Raw genomic sequence first — 12,011 nt, 5'->3', positions numbered from 1 at the left:
GATGCTACTGACAAGAGGTTAAAGCACACATACACACACTTGGCATTCCCACAACAAAAGAGACAAGGACTTTTCATGTCGAACGACCTTGTGGTGAATCTGGAATTGCCCAAAGGGATTTTTGTAAAATGATCCTTAAACTCTGGCTCGGGCACCGAGGGTATCACTTTCACATGGATCATTGGAGATGACGAGAGAGAGAGATGAGAGACATAATGGAATGACGCAGACTGTCTCACGCGACAGATCCCCCAATTTGTGTTCCCCATGTTGAGCAAAAGAACTCATCGTCGGTCCGAAGAGCGGATGTGAGATAAAAACAACCCTTGGCACAACACTTAGGAGCGGAATTTTGTGTTTTCGCAAACGGGTATTGGATAATCTCCGCCGCAACATGCTTAGCCACAGGTCTGGTAATCACTCCCGTGCCACAAGTATTAGGTCATGTCGGCCGGAAACGGCTTTTTTAGTGTGATAAATATATTGTACTATTGCATATGTATACATAGCCTGGATCAGTTCTTAAACCGCAGCATTCGCTACAGCATTCCCTACTTTTGCGTATCCAGCAGGAAGAGGTAGTTTCTCTGGAATTTCATTGACCAGACGCACCACCACCAGCTCTCGAATCCTCAAAATTTGACCAGCACTCCTCGGCCCCACCTTCCTCCACACGACCTGATGTCTCTTGACCAACCCCAATGCTCGCGCATACTCTTTTGTTGTTTCCGGAAGTCCATTAAGGGAGCGGCGAAGACTGATCTCATAATACTTGTAAGGATATGGGTTCTCTGTCCCATCTAGCTTGCTGGCAGGTATCCGTGGCCTGACTAGATAGGACCCGGATGTCTCACCAGCCGGAAACGTTGTCGGCAGAGGTAAAGCGGTATCCGTGTCTGTTATATGGCGCTGCGGTGCAGGTGGACGGGCCAGACGAATGTGAGGTGCCGGCGCAGGTCGGTAGATTGGTTTAAGGTACTTGGGAGCAGGAGCAGGGGGGGCAGAGAGTTGCGCAGACGTTGGAGGTTGCGGGGTAATCTTTGGGAGAGCCTTTCGTGGATAGCTTGTCACAGACGTCGTCGAGAAGCCGCGAGTGACTCCTCGCACCGAATTTCTGAACATGTTATTGATTATAGTGAATGAGAGAGTGCATCGGCCTGTCTGGTATGAATAACCTTGTTGGTTTGGGTGTATGGTAACCATGGAAATGACTAGTCACATGCTACCGTTAGCTTTAAAAGGCAATATTGAAAGTGGCTTAGAGAGAACTCCGATCTGCGCATGGAACCTTTGACGGATGAGCACGTCTGAACGGAAGAGAAGTTGAGCCTACACACTCGAGTTCTGCAATTCAGGTCATTGTTGACATGTCAATGCATGTCCTTGACACAGCAAGCACTTTTATTTAGACATAGATAGTGATTTGGATGTGGCATAAATTTTAAAGCCCGTTCTCGACCAATTCAAATACGGCAATCCCAACAATACTGTTTTCTTATGAGTATCAATTACAGGAGGGGAAGCCAACAAATCTACAGCTCAGCGAATTCTGCACAATGCTCAGAATAAAATACACGATCGCTAGTCACGTGTATGTCCGAAGCAATTTGTGCTGTTTTAGGGTTAATGACACGAGAGGTGCAAGCGTCCTACCAGATGCTGAGAATTGCCGTGCCATTGTGTCCTGTCAGCGCTGTATGATAACGAGCCTGGCTATCCAACTGGAGCTAGCCTTGACGGCGGTCCGTGTGAAAATCTGCCCATAAATACGTTTCCTGACATCCTTGCAGCGCGTTCATTGAAGGAAGAATGCTTTCGGACGAGCTTTGCGAGTCGACGGGCCAACCAGATAAAGACGTCAACGTACCTAAAAAACTTGAGGAAAGACAGGAAAAGAAAGGGGAGAAGACGGACCTATATCCGGAAGGAATTTGGAATGTCGAGACATTGTCACCAGAGTGTGAGGCTGCGACTTGGAACCATGGCCTGTCCAATGATGTTGTAGAATGCTCGTCACTCCCACGGGGGAACAATGAGAAGACGGAAGACTTGAACGACCGAGGTCAACAATCGGTATATAAAGTTGATACTGTTGCACGATTGCATAATTTGAAGGTTGGTACGGATTGGGTCTCCTGTGGATTGGCACGTAATCTGATATACTTTTGATGAAAGGGAATGAAAGAATCTACAGCGTGCACAATTGTGGAGTCACCAGGAGGGTTCTGCGTAGCAGTTGAGAAGCAGATACATTTATTTGACTCGAAATGCTCTACACATAACACCACCATCACGTTCGGTTTGTCTCATCTAGTCGTCAGTGTCATTGGATCCCTTACTGATCCTCCACACTTAGACTGCCCTCCGGAGCTCGTCGCATACAATCGCGATTCAAAGTTTCTGGTTGTAGGCGATAGCTTCGGTACAATACATTTTGTGCATGTGGAGTCCGAAAGCGTTGTCTTCTCTCGAGAATTGTTAACAGGAGCCTTGGAGGAGGATGGCCGCCCCATGTTCTTGTGGCTTGGGTTTTTGGGGCGAGCAAGGTCGGTTATCAACTAACTAACATATCCCCTGAAATGTTCTGATGGTGATAACTGACCATTGCTTTGTGATCTGGCAGTGAGGAGACAGAAGAGCTCTTGGTTATTCTCCGCAATATGACCATGTGCCGATTTACAAACATGAGTATGTCAAAGCTTGGCGAAGCAATGGCTTCCGGGAACGCAAAATGGGCTGCTGAGGTTGGATTGCTTTTCTCTTCTGTGCCTGTCTATTCAATGTTAACCTTCTTTTGGCCGCTACGATGTAGCTGTATCAAATGATCATCATGGAAAAAGTTGACTTGATGCAGGAAGAAACGGACTTGAAATCTGTCCATGATGTAGCCTGGGCATCTCGACAAAATGGAAGCCATCGTATTGTAGTTGCCGGGAAAGGTATCGTGGCGCCCCTGTCGGTGTTATCCAGCCTCTCTGCGATCTAACACATATACTATAGGTCGCCAGCCATTGACGGTGTGGCATCGCTCCAAACTCACCCAGAAGACAATGAAGGTGGACGCGGTGGAACGCCTGCTGAAGGGCTGTGGGCTTTTAAAGGCACAAGTGGATCCTACTGGCAGACTTTTACTGCTTCTCGACGACAGTGGCCGTCTCTCTATTTGGGACTTTGAGCAGTAGGCTACATGCTTCAAATATGGATGCTTTCTGACGTCATGCTAAGTGTTTCTTCCTCTTTCTCTGTTTCTAGTCTTTTCATGATTCACCATTACAACGATACCAAAATTATTGATTTTATGATCATGCGGACACCCTCCCAGTGCCAAGGCCAACTAAACATCGTTACTCTTACGGAACTACCTGACGTTGCGGAATCACGATTCATCCAAGTCATCCACATGCCAAGCTTCACCGTCACGCATCATGTACGCGTTTCTCGAAACACATGGCTTGTCAAGATTCAACAAGAAGACGGGCAACAGACAGCGCACGCTTTTGAGGATGGGCGGGTGCATTTCGTTGAAGGAATTGAAAACCAGCAAACGCATAGGTATCGCTATTCAGACACTGACATCGTGCATTGAATATTCGTCATAAACCCTTCATCAATTCGTATTAGAATCAGTGAACTCTATATCCGTGCCTTAGCGCAAACCGTACCACTTTACCGGTTTGAGCAGTTGCTCCAAAGCCAACGATTTGCAGAAGCTGAAAGGTTTGCAGAAAGCTTCGAGCTGGATGTCCAGGTATATCTGCAGTCGATCACGCTCCATGCGATCGATCACTCAACTATCCACTTGTTAGTTGGTCCTCAAGACAAAGCTGCGACACATGATTGCAAGTGTTGAATTGCGGACCTTATCTGACGAGGACAAACTGAACCATTTCGTTGACGGGCTGATTGCTGATTTGAAACTGGTTGAGGTGAGCTATCTATTTAGGAGCGAAATTTAGTAAGATGCCGTGCTCATTCATAAACTAGGATGAGTCATTCTGCATAGAGTTCTGTCTTGAAGCGATGCTACCAAGCTTCCGAGCCACATATCGTCTGCTAGCGTTTGCTCGCAGCTTGGCGCAAGACAGTGCGAGGCGATCACATGCGGGCAACCTGTCATCGTCAATGTTCAATGTGCATCAGGCTATTCGACGTATTGGAACATACCAACTGATTTCCTTCGAGAAGTTGAATAGGCGTGGTGGGTCAGCTAGCCATAATAAAAATACAGCGGCAGTTGATGGGGATGGATTCGATTGCCGAGAATGGCATGCATTTAGAATTGCAGACCTTGTGGCAGAGATCCGCGACCTGCTGAGATCTGAAGATGTGAGGTTAGCAATTGTCATCTGGAAGCGACATTACCTGGGTGAGTCCGAAATCTCATATCTGTTGATTTTCCATCCGGGCTTATTGTGAGCGAATCTTTCTGGTGTATATTGAAATAGATGGGAACATTTTACCCTCTATTCACCAAATTCTTGCTGATGTTCCTGAGCACGCCGCCTTGAATGACTTCGTACCGTGGCTGAGAAACGAGGTATTGCCGATTGTTCAGCAGGGGAGTGATCGGTAGGTTGGCCAATTGCAAGATATTGATTACCTGTGATCATGCTCATCGCTTGATTTATTAGTGCGAAGCTGGCAATTTGGATTGAGCAACGAGCCCGCTTCGTGGAAGCGAGGGAGAAAAAACCCCACGGAGCATTGGAAGTCATTCGCTTGCTGGATACGGTTGCGCTGCCAGGCATGGCCGAGCAGGGAGGCGATGACCGAGTCTCATCCGCGCGCGATCACCAACTCTTCACACCCGCCACACCGGCGCACTACGTTGAAAACACCATCCTGTTTGGCCGAACTAGTACATCCACTTTCGGATTCGAAAGCAGTAGTGGCAAAGTCTGGGCGAATGGATTAAAGAAGCAATTAGAAGACCTAGTTTACCTGTGGGACAAGCACGACTTCTGTCTCACGTTAAACGACTACAGTCAGTTTAGTCTGAATGAGATCGCCAAGGATCTGCTGGACCGTGTTGCTGCCCCAGAGCTGCTCGGTGATGCCATTGAAAAGCATTTCAGGCCGTATGTTGAGCGCAATGCTCTATCTTTTGACGAACTTTTGGCCGAATATTGCGTCGATCTCATGGATGGCTCTATGACCACCGGTGGTACAAATACCTTAGCCGACAGTTCTTGGCAGGCAAGAGTCCTGGCCATTTTAAGCTGTATGGTGGACGCTGACATACGAGCGGATGTTGTGCTGGAGTTAATGAAACGAACACCGGTACCGTGGGGTTCAGATGTGGGGAGAGTCTTCATTGAGGTACGGTAAGAAGTGACTCCACGTTGTGCGACCGATGAAATGATGCATTTATATATTCAACAGGCGTTGCAATGGTCTACAACACGCAAGAAGGATGAGCTTCGCGAACAGTATCGGCTATTGAAACTAAAGAGAATGCTGATCGCGTATGGTATTACAACATTCAACATCTCAGATAAGACTTTAGCTAGAGGTCTGCCGGCTTGTATTCTTCCACACATAAGCGGATCAGCTAAGATTGTCTCTGAGTTCAGGTCTACTTCCAAGGATTTTAGGTCGTATTGATTTGGTTAATGCCATGCGTGATGCCCTTCAGGTGCGTGACTTGATGTCTCTTTGCGTCAAACAGGAGTGCTGAGACCCACGAAGGTCGTTAGTGCATATCATCATCTCAACAAAATGGAGGCATACCGCATTCGATTGATGGCGCTATTTGAAGCTGGAAAAGTCTCCCGCGCTTTACGGCTGTTAGAATCGGGAGTGGAAGAGGACGCTGCGGATGAGATGCAACCGGATGCTGACGGGTTAGGACTTGAAACTGACCAACAGCTTGACCTCATCGAGAAGATTGGTGTTGGAAAAGAGGTTGCTCTTTGTCTGATCTATATCTTGGATGACGCGGTGAAGGCTAGGAATGATGATGAGGCTGACATGAATGCACTGGCAACATATTCACGTACTATTGACTCACTAGTCGAGTTAGCCCGTGTCCTTCATAAAATCAGGGACGACCTTAGCAACTCTCCAAATACCGAACATATTGGCCAGTCAGGATCGGTGCTTGCTCCGTCAAATAATCCGTCTACTTTTACGAAGAGCGTTACCCCCTTTGCAGCAGCCCTAGACCTGGAGCTTGGCGGGTTCGATGACGCATTGGCAATTTTGCGAAATATGGCCGCGCTTTTTAAGGAGTTTGGGGTGACCATGACCATGGGACAATTTGCCAATGAAAGGGAGAGACGGAAGGTATTAGCGGGTTTTGCCAGAAAGGTATTCAAATACATTGGAAACGCGGATGCCAGTCCCGACGACAGGAAATCAGCTCAGACGACAGAGAAAATGAAGGGAAAACAAACGGAAAGTCGACGAGGAAATGGAACCAGCGCTCGGCAGGAAGAGACGGATCAGTCGCATACAACGCTATATAGGCTGGCCCACGTTCTGGGATTTGAAAGATCTCGATTACGAGGGATCTTGGCGGAAGAGGCTGCTCGTAACGGCGATTTCCGAAGCGCCCTCGTCCTATGCAAAGAGCTATATGATAAATTTCCGGACGGGGAGACTGCGCGTACTCTTCAACGCGTAGCACACCTTTTGACGAGGTATGGTGCCGAGCACAAAGAAGCTTTCCGCGATGTGAAGGAATTCGGAATGCATTCTCGCCTCACGAGTAGAATTCTGCAGCTGAGTGGTCAAGCGTTCTGCGTGTGTGATGCAGATGCAATTCAGAGCTGCCTGGATGATTTCAAAAATTATGAGTTGCAGCACAGAGTTTTCACTCAGTGCGATGCGGGTGATTATGGTGCCTTAGTAGCCAGCAACGTTGAGCCTTTTGATTCCAATGTGTTTGATGAAAGTCATCATCTTGGACAGTCATCCAATTCACCCAGTTCCAGTTCAAACTCGGCGAGCTCGATCTCGTCGCCGAAACCAGCTCCAACTGCCGAGATGGAAATTGCGAACATTGGTGACAAATTTGCGGCTTCTGTGTTCGAAGGAAATTTTAGGGAAAGTAGCCTTGTCTTGTCAACTGAGTCTGCAATGGGTCTCGTCTCTAGCTTCGTTCTGGATGCGTCCGCGTTCAACGAGAATGGTGTGATTCTTGGGTTCCAGGTGGATGACTCCGCCAAAGGCAAGGGGGAATCGGAACGTGGCCATCCTGCGCATTCTGGGAGGCTTTTGGCAGAGTTCCTGGTCAACAACAAAAGTTGGCAGACCGTACTTTGGGTTTTGCAACGAGCTAAAGAGGCTGTACTGAGGGTTGGTCAAATGCGGGAAAGTTCAGCATGGGACACTGTTATTGCATTCTATTGCGAAACCTTACGGCGGCTATCCGTGGCGGTTAGTGCTTGCTTGGCGTCAACGTCTTGCAAAAATACTCATGACGAATATGCGTTATCGTAGGTTTTGAGCTCTAGGATGATCGATCAAAAACTGGCGGTAGGATGTTTAGTGTCGCTACCATTGGAACAGGCGTTCGAGGCGTACAAGGTAAAGCTTTTGCGTACCGTACTTACACTCCGTGCGATCCTTTGCTGACAGGGGTCATCAGGCTGGAATGGCCACAGCCGGGCAGGAATATGCGCGTGTCTTGCATATTGCTGGCATCGGCATCGCACTTTCGTCTGCGTGGAAGCAACGGACCTTTAGAATTAACTGCGAGGATCTAGCTGCGAATGCCAAATGGTGGCATCAACTTCGCTTACTGGGTAGGTTGAGGAATTTCCCTGCGTGTTGTATTAAGAAGGTAATATCTCGATTTCCTTAAACAGGTATCCCTTTCGATAACGAAACATTTCGGTACCGAGTTGAAACTGGAGGGCACCAAAGGCGGATTGTGCCACTACTTTTGGCGCGAACTGGATATGACATTCTGACTACATTAGAGTTTGCAAGGAGTTACGACATTGAGGGTACAACTGCACAGAGGGTGATAGTGCCCGGTCACATCTCATTTCTTTTCGCCTGTTTGTAGATGATTTCGTTATCGTGGAATATGTGAAGGGCCTGTTGCTCGCTAACGGTGATGAGAAGGACTATCAATCCCGAGTGGCTGGAATTTTGGACGACGTTGTCAACAAAGAAAGGCTACTGAATACTTTAATGAAGGAGTGTTTGCCTCGGTTTTCACCATATGATTACGAACGTAAGCGTTGGATGCTCATGCCAGAGAATCTGGATAGTACTAAATGTAACAACGTATGGCAGGCATTCTGTTTGTAGCCACCCAGATATTGCGCCTCGACCCAGATCACCATTTTGGTCAGCGCTGTAAGGAGGTGGTGGGTGTCCTTGCTGACTACGGAAGGGCGAAACCTCCCTCGCTGGAAGAGCTAATAGAAGCCAAAAGAAGTAAGCATTAAGTTGCATGCACGCGGCAAATGTGCATTTTCCCTAACGCTCATTGTGGCGGAAGTTGTCAGTGGAGGAAGTATCGTATCAGAGCAGGCAACAATTCAGGATCTGAAAAAGGTAGAGGAGGTGGCTCATCTTTTTATGATGATCGCGGACTCAAGGTCTCTGTCGTCATACTAGATGTTTCCGAAATGCATGCAACGACTTCCTTACCACGCCCTTAGCGTAAATCCGTGGTTGGTCCTCGGTCCAGAGTTGACGGAGGAGTCTATCCCTCGACTACGGCCGTTGCGGAAGGTCCTCAACCTTAACCTCGACAAGTTTTATGTTATTGCCGTGGAGAATATGTTTCAGCTGGTTTGTAGCTTGAGAAATGGTGCGACTCAAAACTCTTTTCTGATGATTCCGGCAATGAGCAGACAGCCAAGGAAGGCGAGGATGGAGTGTCGGTCGCAGATGTACAACCGCCAAGCGGGCCAACTGGAGCGAAGTTGCATTTTTCAGACATCAAACGATTGATATCAAGCATTTCTGATGACGTAGCAGCGATTGAGACCCTGTTGGAAGTGGCTAAACGATTCCCGCTTGGTCCAGATCGTATCCAGGCCTACCGCATGGCGGTGGCCCGAGCAGAGAGGTCCGAACCTCCAGACGCTGTCCAGGTGAGCACAATGTGAGGCAGCTCTATTTCTTTGCAGCAGTCACTGATTAGCCCTTGTCCATGACGAAAGAATAACGCTGAACAGCCAACAGCAACTGGCAGTCCGCCAAAACGGTCAACTGAGATCAAAAGAATGCTCATCGTTTGCGAGACAGAGCATCAATTGAAATGTCTGGGGATGACAGAAATGCAAAGTTTCATATCGGTACAAGATTCCATGACAAGCCTGATGCACAACCTGTATCTGAGCAGGAGTGAGGCTGCTTTAGATTCAAAGAGTACGTATAGCATACTGGGCATCTTACATTCTGACTCCATCTAAGGAGGCTGCTTTGATTAGACGATCTGGACCTTCATGGACTTGTAAACGATATTGCCAAGCGAACCGGAGTGGATCCCGACGAGTTTAGAAATTGGCTGATTAAGGTAACAAAACCCCAACAACCTCGGGCGTCATGCCGGGAGCTACCGCCTTGAAACTCACTTCAGCATTTATTCTTTGGCGATGTAGAAATGGATGACAGCAGATGTTTCTATTAGTGACGAAGAACGTGAAATGTACCTGCCTTCCATGCGTGTGCAGGTAATGTGGCCTTGGAGATTAGGCGTCATTCAGCCACCTAATTGCTTCTTTAATCCGGCTAAATATCCGTTGCTCTACATATTCAGATCAATAACTTATTGAACTCACGAGAGGAAATAGCCATCCAAATGCGACTATTATACCTTTTGCAATCCCTGCCGCTTCAAGCGGGTATCCAGTATTTGTTGAACTTCGTGAGCCATGTGAGATAAATTCAACCAACTTCGGTAGTCGACACAAAATCGATGTTTACTGATGTTCCATTCGCAACCAGCCGACATCAAAGATTCAAACATTGAACCGCGTGCGAGCATTGAGTGTATTGTTCCAATTAGCGAGCCCGAAAGAACTGGCGAATTACAATTACCAAAACATCAAGTAGGTGACTGCGTGTAGTTGTACGGAAAGATCGATGCTTGCTGAATCGTTGCTCTTAAGAAATTACATGCAGATGCTTCTTTACCTGGCAGATTTTGAGGAACTGAGAATCATGCAGTCCTTGCGTGAATTTGAGAAATGTGATAAGGAAGCGTTTGTCCGGTCCCTCTGGGTAAATCATAAGAATGAGTTGAAGGTGAAATCCAAGTTGGCATTTTTGGTTCGCTCACGTATATGGTGGTAACCTGGATGCAATTTGTAGGTGGTACAACTGATCTGCAACATATGCTTGGATTACAGGGTGTACGATTTGACGCTTTGGGAGAGCGCCCTAAATCGATTGTTGGACAAAAAAGTCGTAAGTAGTAACGATTATTAACGCAATTGAGGAGTGTGGCCTAACTATTTTTTTGCTAGTATCGCTATCTGTTGGGCGTTCTCGAGCATCTTACTTCGGTACCGGAGCTATCACAAATAACATCATTGCCGAGAGTTTGGAACGGTGTGCTCACAGGCTGTCTTCAGATGCTGTCGGAAAATAGCGGTAAGAAATGACCTTGCACCAACGCAGATTTAGCATAAGATCACTTTGTACTCACGCAGATCCGGGCATCAGAAGCAACTTCGGCAATGCACGACCGCATGTTAACCTTAGTGCAAAAGTGTCCTTTTCTATTTGAGATGAATGTCGATGCGTTCGTCGATCATTTCACCAACATGGCCATGAAAACACCAGTTACATTTGAGGACCTTTTGAATGCCCTTCGTGGCATGGCCGCTTTGCCTCCTACTCCACGTTTGTCGGATGCCATTAAGGTAGTATACGTACGCCGTTTATGCTGATGCTGAAATGCTGATAATTAGGGTTGCGAAAAACAGAGATCGGTTTCCCGGCTAGATTCCTCTGAGCTTATTCAAGCACTGGATGTTATATTTAATAAAGCAGATAAAAATCATTCTCAACACGGCTCAGCCATAAGCTTTGGAGCAACGGACACGTGGATAGGCAAGGTAGTAATCTATCCGATTACATTGCGTGCTGGCAAACGGAACTGTTTTCATGATGTCGACATCTAGACGTGGGTTATGAGAGCAATATTCGACCGAGTAGACGAACTCCGAGCATATGAGCTTCTGCTAACAACGAAGCATCTCAACGATTTTGTCCAATATCTTGTGGACTGTGATCAAATTGAGCATTTAGTGATAGCATCACTCAAAGCTCAAAGGTGCGTCATTATGATTAGAGGGATTCATGTGCTAGGCTGAGCGAGGATTTTGTTATCATTAGAACCACATCTGCGTACGACGTGGTGCAGTTGTACTTTGCTCGGCATCCGAACCGATTGCCACCGCTACCGGAGGAGCGACGCGAACATCAAAACATAGAGTGTGATGACCTACCTGTTCGTGACTACACCAAGCCTGCTTTGTTGCAGGTACTGTTTTGCCTGCGTTTTGTTGTACATATTGCGATGTCCATACCTATATCTTTGATGACAAGGTGTACCTTCAAACACACGCATTTGACGAAGAAGAAGAATATGTTATCAAGCGAATTATGGAAAGGGTAGAGGCGGACAGGGTTGCTTCGACACCAGGAACATCAAGAACATGAGAAGACTAAACGAATCGGCAATCGGCATTCGATGTGATATAATGACTCGTAACGAGAAAAAATCGAACCTTGAGAGAGTGAACGCAGTACCGTACATGACATTTCAGATTTTAAACACCTCAACCGTTTGCTCAAACGGATTGATAATGGTGGAAACATCTGACGGTACCGGTCAAATGTGATTGATATATAGATACATTACAGCATTAATACCAAAAGTCTAGCCAGTAGAAACAATCGCAAAACGCAATATTTACACCTAAATACCCATTTCCAAGTGCATCGAGTAAACCCATTCCCGGAAGAGCGTCATGCTCACTTAAATTTCCGAGATGCAATATTATGCTACACGAATATCATGTGCTAAGAAGCGAATA

The 12,011-nt window shown here is 47.0% G+C and overlaps 2 protein-coding genes across 2 annotated transcripts; one reads left to right on the top strand and one right to left on the bottom strand.

Moving 5' to 3' along the window:
• Positions 1-409: 409 nt before the first annotated feature.
• Positions 410-1,144, bottom strand: SPPG_04351 (mitochondrial 54S ribosomal protein YmL33). Its single transcript, XM_016752590.1, has one exon. The coding sequence runs from the start codon at positions 1,120-1,122 to the stop codon at positions 523-525; it is 600 nt and encodes a 199-aa protein (XP_016608043.1). The 5' UTR covers positions 1,123-1,144; the 3' UTR covers positions 410-522.
• Positions 1,145-1,663: 519 nt separating this feature from the next.
• On the top strand, positions 1,664-11,926 carry SPPG_04350 (uncharacterized protein). Its single transcript, XM_016752589.1, has 36 exons — positions 1,664-2,115; positions 2,176-2,299; positions 2,357-2,546; positions 2,624-2,744; positions 2,813-2,939; positions 3,001-3,178; positions 3,253-3,552; positions 3,622-3,748; positions 3,807-3,926; positions 3,985-4,366; positions 4,446-4,569; positions 4,632-5,319; positions 5,383-5,512; positions 5,574-5,635; positions 5,689-7,380; positions 7,444-7,530; positions 7,592-7,748; positions 7,812-7,952; positions 8,015-8,185; positions 8,248-8,391; positions 8,456-8,511; positions 8,575-8,751; positions 8,814-9,056; positions 9,126-9,333; positions 9,396-9,481; positions 9,567-9,638; positions 9,725-9,841; positions 9,913-10,016; positions 10,077-10,212; positions 10,279-10,374; positions 10,434-10,560; positions 10,633-10,832; positions 10,896-11,027; positions 11,094-11,245; positions 11,308-11,455; positions 11,521-11,926. The coding sequence occupies exons 1-36, from the start codon at positions 1,810-1,812 to the stop codon at positions 11,632-11,634; spliced, it is 7,539 nt and encodes a 2,512-aa protein (XP_016608042.1). The 5' UTR covers positions 1,664-1,809; the 3' UTR covers positions 11,635-11,926.
• Positions 11,927-12,011: the final 85 nt, after the last annotated feature.

The sequence above is a fragment of the Spizellomyces punctatus genome, assembly GCF_000182565.1.
Source record: "Spizellomyces punctatus DAOM BR117 chromosome Unknown supercont1.7, whole genome shotgun sequence".
NCBI classification, from domain to species: Eukaryota; Fungi; Chytridiomycota; class Chytridiomycetes; order Spizellomycetales; family Spizellomycetaceae; genus Spizellomyces; species Spizellomyces punctatus.
Note: the sequence above shows the minus strand (reverse complement) of the source record. Positions and strands in the feature narration are given on the sequence as shown.